The sequence below is a fragment of the Sorex araneus genome, chromosome 4 (assembly GCF_027595985.1).
Source record: "Sorex araneus isolate mSorAra2 chromosome 4, mSorAra2.pri, whole genome shotgun sequence".
NCBI lineage: Eukaryota > Metazoa > Chordata > Mammalia > Eulipotyphla > Soricidae > Sorex > Sorex araneus.
Genome location: NC_073305.1, coordinates 72,757,389 through 72,780,091, shown reverse-complemented (window position 1 = coordinate 72,780,091; position 22,703 = coordinate 72,757,389). Strand labels below are relative to the sequence as shown.

General features: G+C 50.9%; 1 protein-coding gene and 1 pseudogene across 1 annotated transcript in view; one reads left to right on the top strand and one right to left on the bottom strand.

Moving 5' to 3' along the window:
• DRC3 (dynein regulatory complex subunit 3) overlaps positions 1-22,703 on the bottom strand; it is a 43,864-nt gene that overhangs the window by 20,562 nt on the left and 599 nt on the right. Inside the window, exons 2-5 of the mRNA XM_055136932.1 lie at positions 18,160-18,323; positions 13,139-13,255; positions 10,197-10,363; positions 2,692-2,838 (exon numbers count right to left, since the gene is read on the bottom strand). Of these exons, the coding sequence (XP_054992907.1) occupies positions 2,692-2,838; positions 10,197-10,363; positions 13,139-13,255; positions 18,160-18,319 (591 nt within the window). The 5' untranslated portion in view covers positions 18,320-18,323. The remainder of the gene's footprint in view (positions 1-2,691; positions 2,839-10,196; positions 10,364-13,138; positions 13,256-18,159; positions 18,324-22,703) is intronic.
• On the top strand, positions 8,535-8,632 carry LOC129404553 (U6 spliceosomal RNA; annotated as a pseudogene).

The window sequence follows — 22,703 nt, the reverse complement described above, 5'->3', positions numbered from 1 at the left end:
CAGGGCTTCTGCACAGGCCCTCCCCTTTGCCTGGCTGATTCTTCCCCCAGCTGATTCCTGCCCACCCTAGGTGCTAAACCCCACCCAGTACAAAACAGCCCCAGCCTGGTGTCTCCAGGATGATCTAATTCACTCTTTCCCTTTCCCTCTTGTTGGGTCTGAGTCAAAACTCCCTGTGATCCCTGCGGTTCCAGATCCTGAGCATGCCTTGAACTGAGCAGTGCGACTGAGACCCACCCGGCTCCACTCCCAAGAGTGATGTCTGGACACGTGGCCCTACTGTAGTTTCATGCCATAAACAGCTAACATCTCAGAGTAGAAATCTTTCTGAAGACATTGTTCCTCGTTAGGCAACAGTTTTATCTCCTGTCCTTGCAGAACTATACTTTAAATGGAAAAAAAAAAAAGTTTACAATTTAAAATATCAGTAGGGACAGGGGAGCTTGCTCCAAGGACTGAAGCAAACCTTCTGTGGGTTTGATCCCTAGTACTGCACTGCCCTGAGCACCATTAAGTTGCAAACAAAACAAACAGAACAAACACAAAAAGCAATTTAAAAAAATGTATCTCCTCTCTTCCCCCCCAGTCTCCTGAACCCTGAAGGACACCCTACTCTTTGGACCTGCCTCCCCTCCCCACACAGAACCCCATGTGCTTGCTGGGACTCGAGGCAGGGGGGGAGGGGGGACAGTCAGCCTCGGGCACATTGTCCTAGACATAAAGATGGCCTGGGGAGCAGAGCAGGAGCCCTCAGGGCGTGCTCCCGGGGTGCGGTACTGTAGGCAGCCGCCTGTGGCTGTGTCAAGCTGGCTGCTCCTGGGACAGAGAGGGGCTTGGACAGGACCCTTTCCTGTGGCCCTGCCAAGCAGAACTCTGCTTTTACCATCTTTAACTCATCCTTATAGGCAGCCTCTGAACGAGCCGTTGCTTCCACAGAGGGGGCTCCTGGGTGGTGGGGCCCTCCTGGGTCCCGGGAAGGAGCTTAGGGTCGAGGCTTAGCAGCAGCACAGTGGGTAGGGCATTTGCCTCCATGCAGCCAACCCAGATTCAACTCCTGGCACCCCATATGGTCCCCTGAGAACCACCAGAACTGATCCCTAAGCACAGAGCCAGGAGTAAACCCTGACCACCCCCAGGTATGGCATCAACACAAAACAAAAGGATCTCAAGTTCTGTGCAGTGTTATGAATGTCGTGGGTTGTATTTGCTTATATAGATTTTGCAGGGACACACTCGATGGTGTTCAGGGACCATGTGGTGCTGGGGCCTGAACCAGGATTCGCTCCAGCCCTTAACCCACCTCCCAGTCCTGAGGTTTGGCATCTCTGGGCATGTGAGCCCATGTGGCCTTTCAGACGACTTATTTGCTTACTTTCTGGCAGCGCCGGGGACTGAGCCCAGGGTCTCACCCGTGGGAGGCACATGCTCCCCAGCTAAGCCACAGTCCCAGCCCTCACAGTATTTTCTAAATGTATAAAATGAGACTTGAGGAATTTAAAATTCTCTGTCAGGGGGCAAGAGGACGGCAGGGTCAGCTGAGGGGTGCTCACTTGTCTCTGGGAGCCTTCCAGAAAGTGCTGTGCTGGGGAGTGGAAGGGGGGCATCCCCCGTCTCCCTACCCCAGCCCAGCCCAGGCCTGAGATTGGCCTTCCACTTCCTTAGGCTCTCCCTGGCTCTCCCAGGCTCCTATCTCGGCTTCCTGTGAGGAGCTGGAAGGCCAAATCAGCCCTGGCCTCCCCAGCACCCAGCATGCAGGACATCAGGTCCTGCTATGAAAGGCCTCAGGAATCATGCCAGGTTCTGTCTTTCCTGCAGGAACAGTCCCTCCACTAACCCCACTACAAAGGGCGAGCAGCAAGTGAAAGGGCAGAGGGGGCAGGGATATGCCTTGCAAGCAGCTGACTCAGGCTTGATCCCCGGCCTTCCATACGGCCACCAAAGCCCTGCCAGTGCAGAGCCAGGAGTAAACCCTGAGCACCATAGGGTGTGGGCCACACATTAAAAAAGCAAAACAAAACAACCATTAAAAAAAAAAGGCAAGTAAAGGGAGTCGAGCTCATGGCGGGGGTAGTGGGAAAGAGAGGTGTAGGGGCAGACCACATGATGGATGGAGTGAGCAGGGGATAGGCCAGGCGGGTGGCAGAGGTGGACAGAGAATGGCCCTTGGCGAGGGAAAACTCTTTGAAAGAGCTGAAAGTACAGGTTCTGTGGCCAGACAGTGACTCTAGGCTTCACCATGTCTGGCCGCAAAACCCCAGCAGGTCATCTCATGCGTGCCAGCTTCCCAGAGGAAACAGCTAGAATTGACACACCATGCTTGGCACATATGCCCACAGCTACAGCCAGTGGTCACAACTGTGCTGGGGTCCCCAAGGGCAGGGGAGATCCTGGCAAGGCCCTGAGCTCGGATCCCTGCTAGCTGCTCCTTCACTGGCCTTATCCACCTCCTCCTCTGGACAGTGGGTAGTCCAGGACGGCCAGTGGCAAGGCCCGTGGGGGACTGGACCAGTCTGGCCAGTGTGGACAGTGCCAGGGGGTCTACTGAAAGGCTTCAGAGGGCGGCCAGGTGTGTTGGGTGGGGACTGCAAGGTCTGTGGAGGTGGAATGGGCTCCGCATCCCTTTTCCCAGCATCTGGGCCTGGGGGCCTGGGCCTGACTCACAGGGCTGGGGAACCCCAAGGAGACACTTGCCATGTGGTCATCAATGCGCCGGAAGTCCAGGTACACGAGATCAGGCAGGTAGGCGCAGACGAAAATCTTGTAATTCTCCACCTCGGAAAGGGGGTTCCCGGCAAGGTTGAGCGTCCGCAGGTTCTTGAACTGCCGTAGGTAGATAAGCTGGGAAGAGTGAGACCTATTTTTCAGCTGTTCTGAGCTGAGAACAGTCCTGCCAGCCCCTCCCAAGGGTGGGCAGCGGGTAAGGGGCTGGGGCTGCACTGCATGACACGCCTTCCTTCCAGCAGGCTGGGCGCAGACTCACACTCTAGCTGTGGGGTCCTGGGCAGGTACCAAAAATCTGTGATCTTCAATATCCTTATCTGGAAACTAGTGGAAATACGTGTGGGGCTGGGGAGATAGCTCAGTGGTCAGGGCCGCAGACTCTGCATGCACCAGATTCAGTTTAACTGCGCCTGGCACTCACAGTTCCCTGAGCATGGCTGGGTGTGGCCCACTGGGTATGGCCCAGGCGGTCCTTACCCTCCACCCCAGCAATGAACCATCCAGTCGACAAGCTATTGAGTAGCACATGGATTAGCCTTGGGATCCCCTGGACACTTCTTGGGACCCCACCCCCCCACCCACCCCCATCCCTTCACCCCCTCCCACATGCACACACAAAGTATTTCTGGATAATAGATATTGTAATAATCAAATGAAATAAGCTATGAAAATCATGGGCTTTTGGGGGCCACACCTGGCAGTGCTCAGGGCTTACTTCTAGCTTTGTACTCAGGAATCACATATGGGATGCTGGGGATAGAAACTGGGCTGGCCACGCACAAGGCAAGGTCCTGCTTCATGTTCCTGTCAATCCAGGCCCTTGGGGATCACTCCTGGCAAGGCTTGGAGGACATATGCCATGCCAGGGATCAAATCTCCCGTCATCACCTACAAGGCAAGCAACCTACCTACTGTCTATCTCTCAGGCCCTATGAAAAAGCATTTAAAAGACCACCTCTCTCAGGAAACAGTGCTCGCTGCTGTTATTATTATCACTTGAAATAGGTGTGCCCTTTTCAACTATGAAATGCAGAACATTCAACCAATTTTATTTATGTCCCTATACTTAATTTTCAGTAAAAATGCAGAGAAATTCAAGCAGATAGTTAATATTCATTTGATAGCTCAAATCCCTTATTATACAAAAGAAACTTAACATGCTTTTCCAAAGGAATTTCTTTCTTTCATTTCTTCCTTTTCTTTCCCTCCCTCTCTCTCTTTCCTTACCAATGCTCAAGGGTTACTTCCAGATCTATGCTTGCGTTTTGCTTCTGAGTACTGAGGAAACCATGTGGTGCTGGGATTCAAGCCATTTGCTCCAGTCCTAGTGATCTATCTCTCTGGCCCCATTAATTTTTCTAAGAAACATTATTGTGCACCTATAAGGCTCTAGCACAGAGCCCTCATAGCAGTACCTACTCCCCCCCGCCCCCAGACCCCAGAGAAAGGGTTTGGAAAATTCAAAAATGTATCTTACTTAACCTTTCTAATTTCAATTTTGTTCATCTTTTAGATATTGATTACAAAATATGTAGTAGGTCTGGAGAGATAGTATAGGGATTATGACGCTTGTCTTTTATGCTGTTGACCAGAGTTTGATTCCCAAAAGTGCATATGGCCTCCAAAGTGCCACCAGGAGTGAGCTCTGAGCAGAGTTAGGAGTGAGCCCTGAGTACATGGGTATGGGTCAAAGAAACAGTAGTTGTTGGCCTCTCCGACAAGTTTAGTGGCTTATGAAAATCAACTGTTCTACATGAGGAACTGCTGATTACTGACTGCTGAGTCTTTGAAAAATCTGTTCCGATCTACCTCCAGTCACAGAGACTGGTCACCTTAGCTGCAGCTTTGTGCCACCTCCCTGGAATTCACGGGCTAGGAAAGCAAGGGCGGTGATGGCACGATCACAATCGTGATCTTAGGTGTTGGCCTGAAAATTTGAGCAGCAAACACAGTGCTGGACTAACCTTATATAAACTTTATTTCTCTGACGGGAAAAGGACGCCCACCTCCCAGAGGGGCAGCTGGCACAGCAGGCCCTCCCCAAAACCTCCTCTGTGGGTCTTCTCTGGCTTTCTCCCACACCCCAAAGAGGTATGCAAATTAGAGAAACTGATTTGTCCCAATTGTTCATACATCCCCTATCCTGAAAGGGCACCCTGCCCTGCTCATGGCTGGGTCCCAGCAGTGCCCTTAGCCCTGGGACAGGTTCCACTCACCTGATAACCTGGAATAAGAGAGTGCGGGGGGAAATGAGCAATTATTATTATTATTATTATTATTATTATTATTATTATTATTATTATTATTATCATCATTATTATCATTATTATTACTGGGCCACACTTAGCTGTGCTCAGGGCTTATTCCTGGCTCTGGCTCTGCACTCAGGAATGATTTCTGGCGGTGCTTGGGGGACCAAATGGGGATGTCAGGAATTAAACCCAGTCCAGCCTCATGCAAGAAGACATGAGGCTTGTTGATTATTTTTAAAAAGTATTCTGTTTGGGACCGGCGATAGTACAGCAGATAGGGCATTTGCCTTGTACACGGCCAACCCGGATTTGATCCCTGGCATCCATGTGGTCCCCTGAGCACTGCCAAGAGTGATTCCTGAGTGCAGAGTCAATAGTAATGCCTGAGCATTGCCAGGTGTGACCCAAAAAACAAGCAAAAAACATCCTAATGAGATTCTATTTTCACCTTTCATTTGTTTTGGGGTCACACTCAGCTGTGCTCAGGGCTTACTCTTGGCTCTATGCTTGGGGATCAGTCGTGGAGATGTTCGGGTGGGGGAACCACAGGGTAGGTATGTCAGGGATTGAACATGGGTTGGTTGCATGCAAGATGAACATCTTAGAACTCTCCAGCCCTCATCTTTTAAATTGTTGAGGGTTTCATAATACCATGCATTGTGAACTATAAGTGAAACCAGACCTTCTCATGATTTCTGGTGGTTTGTAAACAGTTCCACTTCTCTAGATGGCAATTTGGTCAAATCCATCAAAGTGAAAAATGCACAAGCCTTCACACCCTGCAATTCCACCTTTAGGAATTTATCCTACAGATGTACTCATCCAGGGGCAAGGCAAGCACTGCTTGAGAACATTCATTACAGCCTGCAAGCAACGGCCTGTGATTGGAAACAACCTTAGCATCTACCTAGGGGCACCAGGAAAACAGTTGATACATCTCAGCAATGGAAAGGTCCAGTGGAGGGGGCGGAGGGGTCGTGGGGGACTGATGATTCAGGAAGAGAGATGACCCAAAGCAGGTGGGTGACGGACGAGGGGACAGACGTGATAGCCTCTCAAAGATACATGCAATTTAGAAGCAGCCATGGCCTCTGGAAGGGGAAGCAGGACCAAATTGGGAGGGAGAGAGGTTTTCCTGCAGACACAGGGGCTTGTTTGGAATGCAACTAGGAGGGATTCAGATAAACCCCATACCATATATGGAAATGAATGGCAACAAAGCACAGAACTAGGTGTCAGCTACACCCTGCACACAAGGGCCAAAGTTAAAGATGCTCAAGGTTTGTAGACTATTAAGTCAGGAGTCTGCGATTAATTTGTGGTGCATGCTGCAATAGGGAAGGAGGGGTTTGGGACTCCCAGGGTCCCAGGGCGACGCAGCCAGGCCTAAGAACAAGGACGTCTAGGCTGAGACTTCAGTACCTCACCCCACCCCACCTTCTTTGCCCAGGTACCTTCTTCCTTCTGCTTTTGCCTAGGGACTGGGTTCACTTGTTCCTCTGTGTTCATAAGAGCTCCCTGGAACTCAGTCACCCCTGAAACTGAGGGCTGCCCAGTTCCTCCAGGATAAGATAGGAGCACATCTAATGCCAAAGATGGCTGTGGGGCAGCCGGAGTCAGCCAAGGAATATGCAGTCAGCAGAGCACCCTTCCATGCAGGCCAGGGACTCTCCCGGGCAGGCACCAAGCTGAATATTCAGAAAGATTTCAAACAGCAAAATTTTCGTCTAGATATGGTTTACTCCCTCCACCTACCTGCTACCCCCAGTGCTGGGGTAGCTTTACATGACACATGTAAAGCATGTGCTTGGCCATGAACCATGGCCCTGGCCTATGGTAGACAAAAGCATTTAGAAATAGTCAGCAGAACCCATCACCATCACATTCCCTGTGCTTGCTATGCCCCAGGTGGTATCCCGTAAGACTGCCTCATCAACCCACCCTCACTCCTGTTACTGTCCTTCATGGACGGGCAACTGGGCCCTAAGTGCCAGAAGGCACTGGGAACATCAGAAAGTGGATTAATCCTGGCCTAGTATTAGGGAGATCATTCTAAGAACTGCAGCCTGCTGAAGCCCCGGCCTCTAAGCACTGTTGGGAGTGACACCCATGCCCCTCCAGGTGTGGTCTTCAAACACAAAACAAAGGACTCAGTTTAGCTGGTCTCATTCCGTATTTGCTTGCCCCCTTAATGCCAAGGGCAAGCTGAGCAACTGGGGCTTGAACCCTGCAAAGAGGCTGATGTGGTTTAGCTGCTCCTACCTGGCATACAGGACAAATTTCTGTTTGGGGGATTTTTTTGTTAGTTCATGTTTGCTTGGTGACACCTGGCTATGCTCTGTACTCAGGGATCACTCCTGGTGGGCATATGGGATGCTAGGGATTGAACCTGGGTCTGCTGCAGGCAAGGCAAGTGCCTTACTTGCTGGACTAGCTCTCTGGCTCCCAAACTCCTGGGATCAGATGGCACCTGGGCTCTGGCCCCATGGGACAGGCTTTAGTGAGAGCCAGTGTGTGGATCACTCAGTTAATTCATCTACATCTCCCACTCTGACACTGGTATGTGGTGGTGCAGAGCTGACCAGGTCGCTGCTATGAGCCCCCGACCTCTCCATGCAGACTGGAAGCCTGTGGCCTTGGTTGCTTGACTACAACCACAAGGGACCAGAAAGTGGTCCATGAGGGAGAGCCCAAAGGTGGAAGAAACGTTCCTACAACCCTGGCGATGCATCCAGGCAGTAGCCTGTAGTACCAGGGGCCACGTCACTGAGTGTCCTGTCTCCTGGCATAGCGCTGCCTCACCTCTGCCTCAGCACAGCTCTGCTGACTCTCACTGACATCCTGTCACATCCCTGGGGTGTGGAAGGGCAGGATGGACGAGGGGATACACGCTCAAGCTGCAGAGCCTGATCTTCAGTTCACTCCTGGGAGGCATGTGGACACTCTGGGGCCTAGCAGGATGGAGCCCCGTGTGGGCACGTTAATTTTGCCGGCTTTCCGTGCTGGCCTTCCCAGCTCACCATCATGTCCTTGCTTCAGTGATATTTTCGGTGCACTGGGGCAAGCATTTCTCTTCCTTAGGCAAAGCCATTGTTTTGTTTTGGTGCCACACCCCAGAGTGTTCAGGGCTTACTCTGTCTCTGTGCTCAGAGATCACACTTAGCAACACAGGATGTGGAACCCAGGTGGGCCACGTGCAAGGCAAATGCCTTACTCATTGTACTGTCTCTGGGATGGAAAGAGCCATTTATGACCATCCTGGCCTGGCTTACTGCATTCTCACAACGCCCCTCAAGCCCATCCTCCGGGAAGAGGGCTCCTTCTGAAATGCCAGTATGCCCTGGGCATTCTGCAGCACACAGGCCTTCCACAGGTCCCTCCACTGCCAGGGCTGGCCAAGTCCTTGGTCCGCCTTGCACCCCTGGCATCTTTTAGTGATCTTGGGCTCCTCCACAGTGCTCCCTAGGAACCATCACAGTGCGCTTTGCAGCATTTGCTCGTGCCATTGCCTCCTCTTGGGAACTAGATAGCAGAACTCAGTTGTTAAAATCATTTACTGATGTGCTCACTTTGGCAGCACATATACTAAAATTGGAATGATACAGAGAAGATTAGCATGGCCCCTAGGCAAGGATGACAAACAAATTCATGGACTATTTAGAAAGAGAGAATAATCTCTCTCTGGAAGGAGGAAGGGAGGGAGGGGGGAGAGAGAAAAGGAGGGAGGGAGGGAGGGAAGGAGGGAGGGAGGGAGGGAAGGAGGAAGGAAGGAAGGAAGGAAGGAAGGAAGGAAGGAAGGAAGGAAGGAAGGAAGGAAGGAAGGAAGGAAGGAAGGAAGGAAGGAAGGAAAGAACTTATTTTAAAAAGCCAAGGAGGTAGTACAGTGGGCAGGATGCTTGCCTTGCACATGCCTGGCATAGGTTTGATCCCTGGCACCACATACAGTGATCCCAAGCCCATCAGGAATGATCTCCAGTCTCAGAGACAGGAATGAACCCTGAGCACTGCTGGCTTAAACCAAAAGAATAAAACAAAGAAATAAATAAATAAACTCATTTGCTGATGCTGTCAGGAGGAATGTTGGCTCTGAACGCCCAGCACAGAATGGAGTGTCTTACACACACTGCCTGACCTGGTGGGACACGCCCTTTAGCTCCGGTTTAGAGTTAAGGAAACTGAGGTAGAGGGTGCTCACTGCTAGATACAGCGTGGGCTGTAGACCCAGGCTGCCTGACTGAGTTAAGCAGGAAAGGAATCTCTGTGTAGCAGGCAGGCAGATGGGAGAAGCAGGTGGGAGAACAGGCCTGCCTGGGGAGAGTGGGGATCAGCTCAGGCTGCCTCCCTTCTAATGACCAGTGCCCCTGCCCCCATATGCCTGGGTTCCTCAGAGAGGACACTAGTTTCTTGTAACCCTGCTCCATGACTGTGTATGAGCTGGTGCCCTCTACAGGGGCCATAACTTTATGTGTTTCTATACTCAAGCACAAAACTAATATCCCGGACCTACTGGGTGCTTGCCACAGATGTATTTGTTAAGTGAGTGTGGAGGTCAGGCAATGAAAACTTTTCTGCATGGCAGAGGCACATACTGCCACCTTCAGATGGGCTCTGATCAGTGGTCGAGACTGTTTAGGGCTGGAGAGATAGGACAGCAGGTAGACATTTGTCTTGCTTGCAGCCCCGCCAGGTTCGTCCCTGGCACCCCATACAGTCCCCTGAGCACCACCAGGAGTGATCCCTGAACATAAACCCTCAAAAGGAGTAAACCCTAAGCACCTCCAAGTGTGACCCCAAAACAAAACAAAACAAAGGCTGTTTCCTTAACTTCATTACATCTCTCACAGAAGGGGCCGGAGCGATAGCACGCCTCTCACAGAAGGGCGTTTGCCTTGCACGCGGCCGACCCGGGTTCAATCCCCGGCATCCCATATGGTCCCCCAAGCACTGCCAGGAGTAATTCCTGAGTGCAAAGCCAGGAGTAACCCCTGAGCATTGCTGGGTGTGACCCAAAAAGCAAAAAAAAAAAAAACAAAAAACAAAAAACAAAAAACTCTCACAGAAGAATGTGGATTTGTAGCTTTTTTAGGGAACGATGATTTAGTTAGTCTGATCTCACCTTCCCTTTGCCAGATGCCTCCAGTGACACCCCTGGTCTCAGCGCCCAGCCACCCCCCTCAGTCCTGCAGCAGGGGCAGGGTCCTAGGAGCTGCCCCGAACACTCACGTTCATCAGGTCATTGAGCTGGTTGTTACCCAGCGAGAGCACCTGCAGCTTGATGAGGGAGTCCAGAGAGTCGACCTTGGTGATGCGGTTATTGAACAAACTCAGGTCCTCCAGGTTCACCAGCGTATCCAGCCCCTCGATGGCCTCAATGTTGTTGAAGGACAGGTCTGGAAGGCAAGAGGGCTGTGAGGGTCTGGTGGGGGGTAGGGGTCGACTGTCCTAAAACACACCCCTTAGGGCTGCATGATGCTTTGTAAACCAGGCTGAGAACTCGCTGTCTGAAGGCCTTCTGGAAGTTTCCGTTTCCTGAACGCCATGATTTTTCTGTGAGCTCAGTGTCCTCTGTTCTCTCTAGTCCTGCCACTCATCTTCCTGCAGTGAGACATAGGTAAAACTCTGGTCTGTGTGCCTCTGGGATGGAAATGCAGGTCTCCAACAGTGCCTCTCAGGGCGGGCAGGGAGATAGTCCCACAGGGGTCTATCAGACAGAGCTCCCAGCTGCTGAGCAGTTATCACTTTATTAACTATGTATGTGGGAGCTAGAGTGATAGTACAGAGAGTAGGGTGTTTGTTTTGTATGTGGCCGACCAGTTATTTCTGGGTTTTTTTTTTTTCTTTTTGGGTCACACTTGGCGATGCTCAGGGGTTACTCTTAGCTCTGCACTCAGGAATTACCCGTGGCAGTGCTCAGGGGACCATATGTGATGCTGGGGATCAAACCCTGGTAGGCCACATGAAAGGCAAATGCCCTACCCCCGCTGTACTATCACTCCCCAACCCGAGCTCTATCCCTGGCACCCCCATATGGTCCCTCTTAGCAGTGGCAGGAGTGATCCCTGAGCACAGAATCAGGAGTAACCTCAGCCAGGTATGCCTCCACCCCCCAAATCCTAACAAATGACTATATACATGGACATCCTCCGACAAGACCTCAAGTGTTTTTTTTTTTTTTTGCTTTTTTTTGGGGGAGGGTCACACCTGGCGATGCACAGGGGTTACTCCTGGCTCTGCACTCAGGAATTACCCCTGGCCGTGCTCAGGGGACCATATGGGATGCTGGGATTTGAACCTGGGCAAGGCAAACGCCCTACCCGCTGTGCTATCTCTCCAGCCCCAAGACCTCAAGTGTTAGTTTGGAATTTCCTTCCCTGTGTGAGTGATGGGAAATGGAAACCCAGTAAGGCCCAGTGACTGGCTCCCAATCAGAGCTCACTATATGATATATCATCATATCCAGTGTATATCCAGGGCTTGTCTGTGGCCAAGAATGGGGCAGGCCAGGTTCTTCAGCCTTATCACAGGCCACCCATACCCCTCCCAACATCTGAACCCAACTGTCATATCTTTGGGGATAAAAGTGCTTTTTCCCCATCCCACTTTCGGAGTATTGCTAGGGTGGGGATGGCCACCAAGTCCTGAAACACCAATTGCCCAGAGGCCCAAACTGGGACTTTCCTCATGAGTCTGGAAACTATATCATGATTGCTGCAAAGCACCACAATTCAAAGGTTATTTGAAGGGCTGGAGAGAGAATACAGGGTGAAAGTGCATGCCTTGCACGTGGCAGTCTCCAGTTTCATCTCTAGAACGGTTAGGGTACCCCAAGATCTACCAGGAATGACACCTGTGCACAGAATCAGGACTAAGCCCTAAGCACCACTAGGTGTGGCTCTCCCCTAAATAAAAATTATTTGAGAAGCCAGAGAGATAGTACAGGGGCTAAGGTGCTTGATGTGGCTGCCCCTTCATGATCTCCTGCACTATATACAATCCCTTGAGTACTGCCAGCAAGTATCCATGAGAACAGAACCAGAAGTAGCCTCTGCTATGACCAGGCATGGCACAAACATCTGTTCCTCCACCCAAAAAGAAATTACCTGAGAAGTCATTTACTCCCCTCAGCTTTTTGTTTTGGTTCTTGAGCCACACCTGGTAGTGCTCAGGAGTTACTCCTGTATCTGCACTCAGAAGCACTCAAGGGACCATATGAGATGCCAGGGATTGAACCCTGGTCAGGTGCGTGCAAGGCAAGATCCCTACCTGCTGTACCACTGCTCCAGCCCCACTGAGAAGTCATTTCATCCTAACCCTTGATTAGGTACCTCAGGAGAGGTATGCCTGTGCCCTAGGTCACCTGTTATGGGAAAACATCTGGCAGGGCAGTGGAGATGGAGGTTCTGGGGCCGCAGAGAAGTGGGTTTGTATCCTGGCTCTTCTGCTGCCTGGCACCCAGCTGTGGGCCAGTGCCTTCACCTTGAAGAACTCAGCTTCCTTCTGCAGCATGATGCAGGTGTGCTGGGAGGCTGAAGTGGGACAAAGTCATCTAGGGCTCCCCATAAAACCTTCTCCCCAGGGGTGTCTCTGCCCTTCTGTCAGATGTGAGGGCCTCCTGAAGGGTCCAGGGGACACTTGCAGTGTCCCAAAACCAGCAGCCATGCAGTGAAGGCCAGAGCTGAGAAGTCAGCTAAAGCCGGGCGGGGAGCCTGGTGGTGTCCTGAATTGCTCGCCTGCATAGTGGGGATGCTCTATGGTTCAGAGACCTCTACCCTCTGAACCACACACCAGAAAGCACCAGGGGGAGCTGAGCAAACAGTTGTTGCAAGGTAGCAGGTTGGTGGTTACTGATGGTTCCATTTGGTCCCTCTAACTGGTGAGGTCCACAGCAATCTCTCTATGTGAGTCCAGTGACGACAAGTCCAAGACATAGCAGGTCCCATCTCCCCTGTAGCCTGGGGGGCTTGGTTGGAGGGAGAATAGAGTGCCAGCACCTTTGCTGTGCTTTCTCCGGCACAGGTCCAGCCTTTTACAGAGTTGCTTCTTGCTTCCAGCAGAAAGAGCTTCTGCCATGACCCCATCCATGCTAGGCTATGGCATAAGGAGACAAAAACCTCAGCAGGGTGTCAGGCTGAATGAGGGTGAATAGCTGCAGAGAAGGGCCTTACCTAGCCAGACCAGCTGTGTGAGGTTCTCCAGGCCTTCGATCTTCTCGATGAAGTTATTGTCCAGCTGCAGCTTCCTCAAGTTCTCGAACTGCCAGAGGTTGTCTATGCAGAGGATGTCTGAAACAACCGGACAGGAGGTCCCACTGCTTCCAGCCTTGATTTTGGATGGAAGTTTAGTACCGATGTAGTGGTATTCGTGCTACTCTACATCACGCAGAGATGACTCGTGCTGCCTGTACATGCCAAAGGCCCCTGCACCGCTCTGCCTTGCCATGGACGGGCCAAGGATGGAGGAGCTCCAGTCCCTGTCAGCTCTGGGAAAGCAGTGGCCTCCAGTGCTGCCATGCAGGCACATGACAGGGCCTAACAGCAGACGGGGTGGGGGGGGGCGGGGTGTGTGGGTGGGACCTGCTCAGGGTCGTGTTCACTTAGCTTCTGGTGCCACACTGGGGCTAGGTAGGGGCCCCATCCCATGCAGTACCATGGAGCACCCCCTCTTCACTTGTACTCCTGATGGAGATGAATGAAGACTGTCCTGTATTCAGCGGGGGGGGGGGAGGGACTTTTTTCCTTCCTGTCAACCAGAGGAACCAACTGGGACATGTAGTCTTCAGTGTTCCCTTACTGTGTGGATCCTCCCCTACATGGGGAGGCAATAGTCAGCACCCTAGGAATTCTCAATAGGTGTTTATTACTTAAAAAAAGCCCCAAGGGGGGTGCAGAGACAGTACAGCAGGTAGAGTTTGCAACTAGCAGGTTGGATCCCATATAGTCCCCTGGACACCGCCAGGAGTAATTCCTGAGCACAGAGCCAGAAGTAACTAACCCTTGAGCATCACCAGGTGAATGGCCCAGAAAAATCAAGCCAAAACAAAACAAAACTCATCCTGGGCTCAGGACACACATAGGTGGGGGTCTGCTTCCTCCTTCCATGGGGTGACAAACAGAACCAAGGCCGAAGGGTGAGGAAACCTCCTCGCCTGCCTTGCAGCATTGAAAGGACCGATGGTCACTCAACCAGCTCAACCTTTTGGAAGGGCAATTAAGCCATGTTTAAAGGAGTATTTGCTGTCTGAGGCCCCTGGCCTGCAATTTGTCTATTTGGAATCTGTCTGTAAAGACAAGCTTGCATCTGTGACTTAAGGAGTAACTCCAAGAAACTGTTCGGCAGAAACACTGGTGGGCACGAAGCCCATCTGACAGGCAGTGCCTGATGCCCTGGACAAGCCTCGTGCTGGGTTCCTAAGACAGCTTGCTTTGAGGATCACCCAGCCAGCCCAATCCATTGCTCCTGATGCCAGAGTTTCATATCTCTCATTGGCAGCTAGAAGTGTCAGAACATGACTTTAAGTAGGTATATACTGCACCTGTACCATCTGAGAGGCATAAATGTGTCCCCCAGATTTCTGTGAGAAGTCACACATAGCTATTGTTTATATGCTTCCCCTTTCTATATTTGCTTTTGCAATGACTTCCAAATAACACCAAATTAGTATATGATTATAAAAAGGATAGAAATAATACAGAAAAGAAAAGAAAAGAAGAAAGCTTGGACCTGGGAGACGGCTCAAAGAATCGCAGAGCCCAGGGTCCAATCCCCTGGCTCCCCACAGTTCCTTTGAACACCACTGGAGGAGCTACTGGGGAGTAGCCCCTGAGTACTCCCAGGCGTGGCCACCAGACAAACAAAGGTGTGTCAGGCAGCCTCATTCATCAGAGGTGCAGGTTTTGGCAAAGGTATGAGATCTGCAGTTGGGGCTGGGGGATAGTTAGGGTTTTTTCCCCCCTGTTTCTTTCTTTCTTTCCAGTGGTGCTCAGGGCTTATCCTGGCTCTGTACTCAAGGACCATTCCTGGCAGGACCAAGGGTACTATCTGGGGTGCTGGGGATCAAACTCAAGCTAGTCGCTAGCAAGGCAAGCCCCTGTCTTCTATACTATTGCTGCAGCCCCTGGTTAGGCCGTTTTCTCTGATTCTGAGGACTCACAGCCTTTCTATAGACTCTGGATTACCCGGTCCTACTTCTCTGGGGTGCCCAGGACCAGGCAGAACTGGAGAGTGAGCCCAGCTCTCATCCTGCATGTGTAGACTTCTCAGAACTCCTCTTCTGAGCAGGACCCACTGCCACTCTGTGGTCTCGGCCACCTCCACTCTGATCCAGCTTTTCTGGGTTTCTCGTGTAACTGGCTGCAGTCTCACAGCCCATGACGATGACCCCCTTCCTCCAGACACCAGACACCCCTTCCCTGGGCGGCACCTGAGCCCTGGGTGTGCTGCCCAGGACAACTGCAGCAGGCTTGCCCAGGGCATTAGCAGTTGGCACTGGAAAAGTCACAACAATGCACAAAACCTGGGCTGCTTCTGATACCTCTTACCAAGTTGTCAGAATGCTGGCGTTGCTGCCAGTGCTGACTTGGTCCTCCACAGAGATGCAGAATCTGCCTGCACAGTTGCCATGGGTTTTGTGCCTGGCATACTGGCACCCCAGACCACTGCAGCGAGACTCTCTGCATTAGTCATGGTCTCATCTATTCTCCAGCACCAGAAGCAACTTGTGAAAATGTCAGTCCTGTCCTGTCCCTCCCCAACAAGGGGGTGCCCCTTAGAACCTTCCCAGAGCTCCTAACTCTTCCACCATAAAAGCCAAGCACTTTCTCTTGGCTCCCAAGCTGAAACCAGAAGACCACTTCACATAACCTGCCTCAGGACCTTCGCACGGGCCATTCCCTGTATCTTAATCACTCTCTCCAGACCCCCTTGCCTCCTTCTGACCTCTACACTATTGTCAACTTCTGATCCCTGATAAAACATGTAGCCCATCCCCAACACCCAAGCTTTCCCAAGCTCCCCACACACCCCATCCATACCCCGCTGTTCAGGCTGCATTGTTGCCCTGGAAAGGTCAAGGGAAGCTGCAGACTATCCACCATAAGGTGGTCTTGGTGCCTCACTGGCCATAAGACCCCATGTTTGCAGCAGAGGGGGACTCTGGGGCAGCCTCCTCTCCTGTGTGCAGGCTCCAGGAGGAAGGTCACAGTGTGCCATCATCAGGAGACAAACTGCCAGCAGTCCCCCAACTCAGGACACTGTTTACAGTGGGTTTGGGTGCCTGGCAATAGAGGCCCAGGATGGAGAAGCTTAGATATCTTCCTCCAAACTGGGACAGTGGACACTAGGGGGGCATCATAACTGCATGCAGATTCTCTTATAGCACTTTTTGACAGTCCACATGGCCCCCATCCTACCCCATCCCCACCCCTGTGAAAATAACACTATTGTCTCCTGGGAGGCTCCCAGGGGACAGTGACCGAAGTTTGACGTCTTGTTGATTGGGACATGATTATTTTTGTTACACAGCTGTCAGTTTCTCATAGGACCCAGAACCCCAACCCCACTACCTGTGTGGGTGCTGGGAACCCTCACCCCTACCCCCAAACTCCTCCTCATGGGTGAACCCTTATGTCACCACCTGGAGCTGGTTTCCTTGTCAAGGTGAGGTACTTGATCCCTATTTTATTCTTGTAAAATAAAAGGGAAAACCTGAACAACAACAACAAAATCTGTAGCATGTGTTCCCTATAAACACTCTGATTGTCCTTTTTGATCTTATTTGTATTCCTTCACCTAAAGGTCAGTTCTAGGACAGGGTTTTGTTTTTTCTGGATGGGGGGAGCTCAGGGTGCACTCACCCACGGCTTAGTGAGGCTGGGGTGGGGTGGAGCCTCCCTGGCTCACCTCAGTGCCCCAGCAGCCTGCACAGAATGGCCCTGGCAGGGCCCACACAAGGGTCCAGGATGGGGTGGGAATGTGAGTCAGACCAGGTTGGCCAGTGAGGGGGTGGGAAGGGCAGTGTTGGGACAGGAACCAGAGCTCCCCAATTCAGGTATGGACACGGGACTGTAGGCTATGTCTGACCCCAAGCCTGGCCTTCTCACTCAAGCCAGGCCTGACATTCCTGAGGCTCCCATACCCCATCCCCAGGGCCTCAAAGCTCTCTGCCCCATTTAATTTTCAGCCCCCTCCCACACCCCAGCAAACCTTCCCCCTGGCACAGCTCTTGCCTGGCTCCCTGATTCTGTGGTGGAAAGAGCACGGCGCTTCTGGGTTCACCTAGTTTGGAGTGGGAGAACTTTATTCTGGCTTCTATTCTTCTTACTCAGAAGCAGGAAGATTGTGGATATGCAAATGTTCCTAAAACTCAGTATGAAGCTTTGAAATGGTCTGTTCTGAGCCTCTATGTGATCTGCCATAACAACAAAGAGAAATCCTGGATTCCGCAATCTAGAAGCACAGAGAAGGTCAACACCTCAACCAAGGGCCGAACCATCAGTGCAATGGGAAGGGAAGGCAGGGAGGGAAGAGAAGTGGAAGGGAGAAACAGGAAGGTATATGGGATGGGGAGGAGGAAGGAGAGAGAAAGGGCAGGGGAGAGGGGAGGGGAAGGGAAGGAAGGGGAGAGGGAAAGTGAAGGAAGAGGAGGGAGAAGGGGAGAAACAGGGGAGGGGACAGGAGGGGACAGGAGGGGGGAGCAGGGAAGGAGAGGAAATGGAAAGGGAAGGGGAAGAAAGGGGAGAAAAGGAAGAGGAGGGGAGAGAAAGGGAGGGGAGTAAAGGGGAGGGGTAGGAAAAGGGGAAGGGGAAGGGGACAGGGAAGGAAATGGGGAGAAGCAAGGAAAAGGGGAGGGAAAGAAAAGGGAAGAGGAAGAGAAGGGGAGGAAAAGAAAAGGGGAGGGAGGGGAGAGAAGGAAGGGAACAGGGGTAAAGGGGAGAGGTAGGAAAAGGGGAAGGGGACAAAGAAGGCAATGGAGGGAGTCAAGGAAAAGGGGAAGAGAGAGGGGAAAAGGGGAGGGGAGAGGAGGGGGGAAGAGAAGAGGGAATCGTGAGGGTGAGGGGATCATCTATGTTTCTCCTACACCTTCTAACCATGTGGGTCTTTGACCTTCCAGAATTCTGAGGCTGGAAGGTAGGCGGGGGAGAGCCCAGTGGTGCTGCCCCTGTCCCTGCCCGCCCCCTTCCATACGCACTCTGGAAGTCCAGCCGCAGGGACAGGACATCTTTGAAGAGGATGCCCTCCTGTCTGGCCAGCTGCCCGGCCTCTTCCTGGGGGCCCTGATCCGATACCACCTGCTTGAGAAGTTCATCATCTATCACCCTGGGCTCAATCCAGTTGCATATCCGGTTCATCCCCCTGCAAAAACAACAGGTTCCTCTCTGAGATCTTGGCTTTTCTGCTGAGGACAAACCTGGTTGGGGGTCCCTGGAGGATCAAGGAGCAGTTTGGCAGCCATGCTCACTGAAGCCTGCCCGCTGCACCTATGGGTTAGCACCAAGGCTGGTCCCTGCAACCATCCGTACCTGTCCACAGGGCCATATCCCGAGGAGCCCCTGCCAGAGGTGATTTTGTCAGACTGCTCCTGGAGCCAGGCCATGCTGATCTTCTGAACCACAATACCCACTGTGCATGCCTTTCCTGGCTCTCTCCTTCCTTCTTTCTTTACTTTGGTGGGGGTGGGGAACACACCCAGCAGTGCTCAGGTCTTATTCTGGCTCTGCACTCTGGGTAGACTCAGGGGACCATATGGGATACCAGGGATTGAACCCAGCAGAGCTGCTGCTTCAGGTTCTACCCAAGAAATGTGAGCATGGGGCCACAGAGGCTGCTTGAGTTGAGGGGACAGGGGGCACAGGCTGGCCGGGCATGGCAGCAGGCAGAGAAGGAGATAGAGGAGGCTGAAGAACAGAGGGAAGCAGAGGCAGAGGCCTGAATGATCAGAGGCCTGACACCAAAGGAGGCCACCTCTTCCTCACTGGCTTTCTGGTCCCTCAAGTCTCTAATGAGAAATTTTGATTATTTGTTTGTTTGTTTGTTTTGGGGCAACACCCGGTGATGCTCAGGGATAACTCCTGGAAGGTTTGGGGGACCTTATAGGATGATGGGGATTGAACCCAGGTCAGCTGCATGCAGGCTGTACTATTGTGCTGGGCCCATTAATAAGAATTTCTGAGGCCCCTTTTCTGAGAGCATTCACATTTCTTCTAGTAAATACTCTCTTAAGCTAATGCTAAAGGTCCAAAGGGAAACAAATGCCACAGGCCAACAGTGGGCTCGGGATTCAGTCAGTCACTCTAAGGCCGGCCCTGGACTACGCTGTCTGCCTGACCAATGCCACAGCCTGGGAAGCTGAGCGCCATTCCTTCCTCCACACCCCCAGCATTACAAACCCTCTGAGTGGGAATACACAGACGGGTAAGGCTGCGCATGGAGTCACAGCCGACCTCCCCGACAACCAGAAACTCTGCCCTCCCTCCACTTTCCACTCTGGCTTCTCCCCTCCTACCAGCTTTACCTTCTTTGTCCATGCATGTCCCTAGTCCCCAGGCCTCCCTGAACCCCTGTAACCTCTGTCATGCTGATCCCATATATTGGACAGTCACTTTGTCCGGCCTCTCCTGCACTGAGTGCTTCTGGAGAGCCTTTTGGTACAGAGTGCCCATCACTAACCCAGGTGTAACTGTAACCTGGTCTTGGAGACAGTCCCTGCCAGGAAGCCCATCTTCCTTCCCCTCCTACCATCTACTTAGATGCATCTTGGGCAAATGTGCATCTCTCAGTTTGAAGCTGTTCATGATCAAATGCCCCAATAACTTCAATTCCCAGGTCTGTCTGAGGCTCTTTTACTCCTACAACCTTTCTCTGCCAGTGCTTCTATCTTCTCTATCTCTCTAGTCTCTCCATCTCTTTAGGGCAACTGATCTCAACTTTTCAAGACGTTTTCAGTCTTCTGCCTCTCTCCATCTCCTGACTCTTCTGAATCAATTTTATCTAAGATTTTCCATGACAGTATCTGCTTACCTATGAAAAAATATTAATGTGCTATATTTGCCTCCATGTGTTATATGTTACCTGAAAAGTGTTTATGCTATTCTTTTCTTTCTTCTACTTTTTTTGGGGGGCACACCCAGGATGCTTAGAAGTTATTCCTGGCTCTGCACTCAGGAATTACTCTGAAAGTGGGGCTGGAGCAATAGCACAGCGGGTAGGGCATTTGCCTTGCACGCGGCCGACCCAGGTTCGATTCCCAGCATCCCATATGGTCCCCTGAGCACCACCAGGGGTAATTCCTGAGTGCAGAGCCAGGAATGACCATTGTGCATTGCCAGGTGTGACCCAAAAAAAGCAAAAAAAAAAAAAGGAATTACTCTGAAAGTGCTCAGGGACCATCTGGAATGCCAGGAATTGAACCTGGGTTATCTGCATGCAAGGCAAATGCCCTACCTACTGTACTATCTCTCCAGCTCCTCTTTCTTGTTTTGGGGGAGGGAGTGGTGCTCAGGGATGACTCCTGGTGGGGTTTGGGGAACCATATGTGGTGTTGGGGATCAAACTCAGGTCAACTGCATGCAAGACAAGTACTCTACTGTACTGTACTCTGGCCCTTGTTTGTGCTTTTAAAAGGAAGTTGCTGTATTATGGGAAATGATTCTTGATTCTGATCCTAAAACTTTGACTTGTCATTGTATTTTATCAAGGCCTGGCACCTGTGACAGATCCCATCAAACTAGTTTTCAATCGGTTTAGTGATCTCTAGACAGTGTGGAATAATTGTTATATGTAATTATGTACTTAAGGGCTGGACTTGGATCTTGATTATGTATCCTTTGGAAACTTACTTTACCTGTCTAAACTTTTGACTTCTTATTTGTAGAAGATGGATTATTCTTTCCTCTAACACTTCTCTAAAATTATGTTTGGGTAACACACATGCAATAAATGACTTCTGTAAGCTGTGTATAAAACAGATATCTTGCCTCTGTTTCAGACATTAACCAATACACATACAGATAGTTCATTATAAACCATGACACATTTTTAGGTGTGGTAACTAAAAGTATGCACTTGGGAACCTGTCTTGTCCAGGGGTGGCACAGCTGAGATATGAATGGTGTCCAGGAAAGGAAGAAAAAGGAACTACACAGTGAAAGTACTGAGGTGGGAAAGAATACTGCATTTTCTACTCTGACAGAAGTGATGGAAGGCTGGAGTTGTAGTCATATCCTAAGAGATCTAAACAGATCCTGAGTCTAATAACCAGTCATGTAATCAGATTTGAACATTAAGAAGCTCACTCTGTGGGGCTGGAGTGATAGCACAGCGGGTAGGGCGTTTGCCTTGCATGCGGCCGACCCGGGTTCGAATCCCAGCATCCCATATAGTCCCCTGAGCACCGCCAGGGGTGGTTCCTTAGTGCACAGCCAGGAGTAATCCCTGTGCATTGCCAGGTGTGACCCCAAAAAGCAAAAAAAAAAAAAAAGAAGAAGCTCACTCTGGCTGTAGGTGAGAGATAGCCAATGTGAGAGTCAGATGTAGATATGAGAGATTTCTGGAACTTTATTTATATGAAAACTCTCATTTTCAGTTCAGACAAGACAATGTAAGCTAGTCACAAGAGTTAAGTAACAAGCCCAGACTCACATATCTAGTATATGGCAGAGGCAGGATTACATAATTCAGAATCCATTTTCTTTTCTTTTCCTTCCTCCCCCCCAAGAAATTCTGGCAATGTTTGGGGGAACATCTGGGATGGCAGAGATAGAACCTGGGTCAGCCATGTGCAAGGTAAATGTTTTACCCACTCTATTAATTGTCCAGCCCCTTTTCTTTTATTTTTCTCTTTTTTGTGGGGGGGAAGGGGAACAGCAGTGCTCAGGGCTTACTCTGTCTCTAAATTCAGGGATCACTTTTGGTGGGCTCAGGGGACCATTTGGGATGTCAAGTATCAAACCCTGGTCAGCTGTGTTCAAGGCAAACACCCTACCCACTGTACTCTGCTCCTGCCCCCAGGACCCATTTTCTTAATGGTCACTCAAATGTACCTGGTACAGGGGACTATTGCTGTGGACAAGTCAGCTCACAATGTGTCCACCACAAGCCTAGGTCAAGAAAAAAGGTCCTAACAGTAATTTACCATCCAACCTGGATGCTGGGGACTTGCCTGAATTGGTAAAGCCCAAAAGAGGATGAAGAAGCAGCAATTTAATACCACTGTTCGTGAAATCAGTTCCTCACCAGGAAAGTTTCAGAATTGTCCTAGGAAACAACTGGACCTGAAAAATGTAGCTGTGTTTTGCTATGGATTAATATGGGAAAAGCAAGGATGTACTGAATCTTAAGTGACTAAGGACACATGCATTATTTATGAAATTACATACTAGCTCAGAAGCCATAGAAAAGGGAGTCCCAGGGCTAGAGTGATAGCACAGCGGGTAGGGCATTTGCCGTACACACGGGCGACCTGGGTTCTATTCCCAGCATTCCATGTGGTCTCCTGAGCACTTCCAGGAGTAATTCCTGAGTGCAGAGCCAGGAGTAACCCCTGAGTATCGCCGGGTGTTAACCAAAAAGAAAAAAAAAAAGAAGAAAAGGGAGTCCCAAGGTCCTAATTTCTCAAGTGGAAAAACTAAGGGAAAGAAATTTGTTAAAGTCAAATAATAAGTTACTAACTGAGCTAGACGTAAAATTCAGGTATTTATACTCCTATCTGAAGCACTTTATACAAAACCATGATGC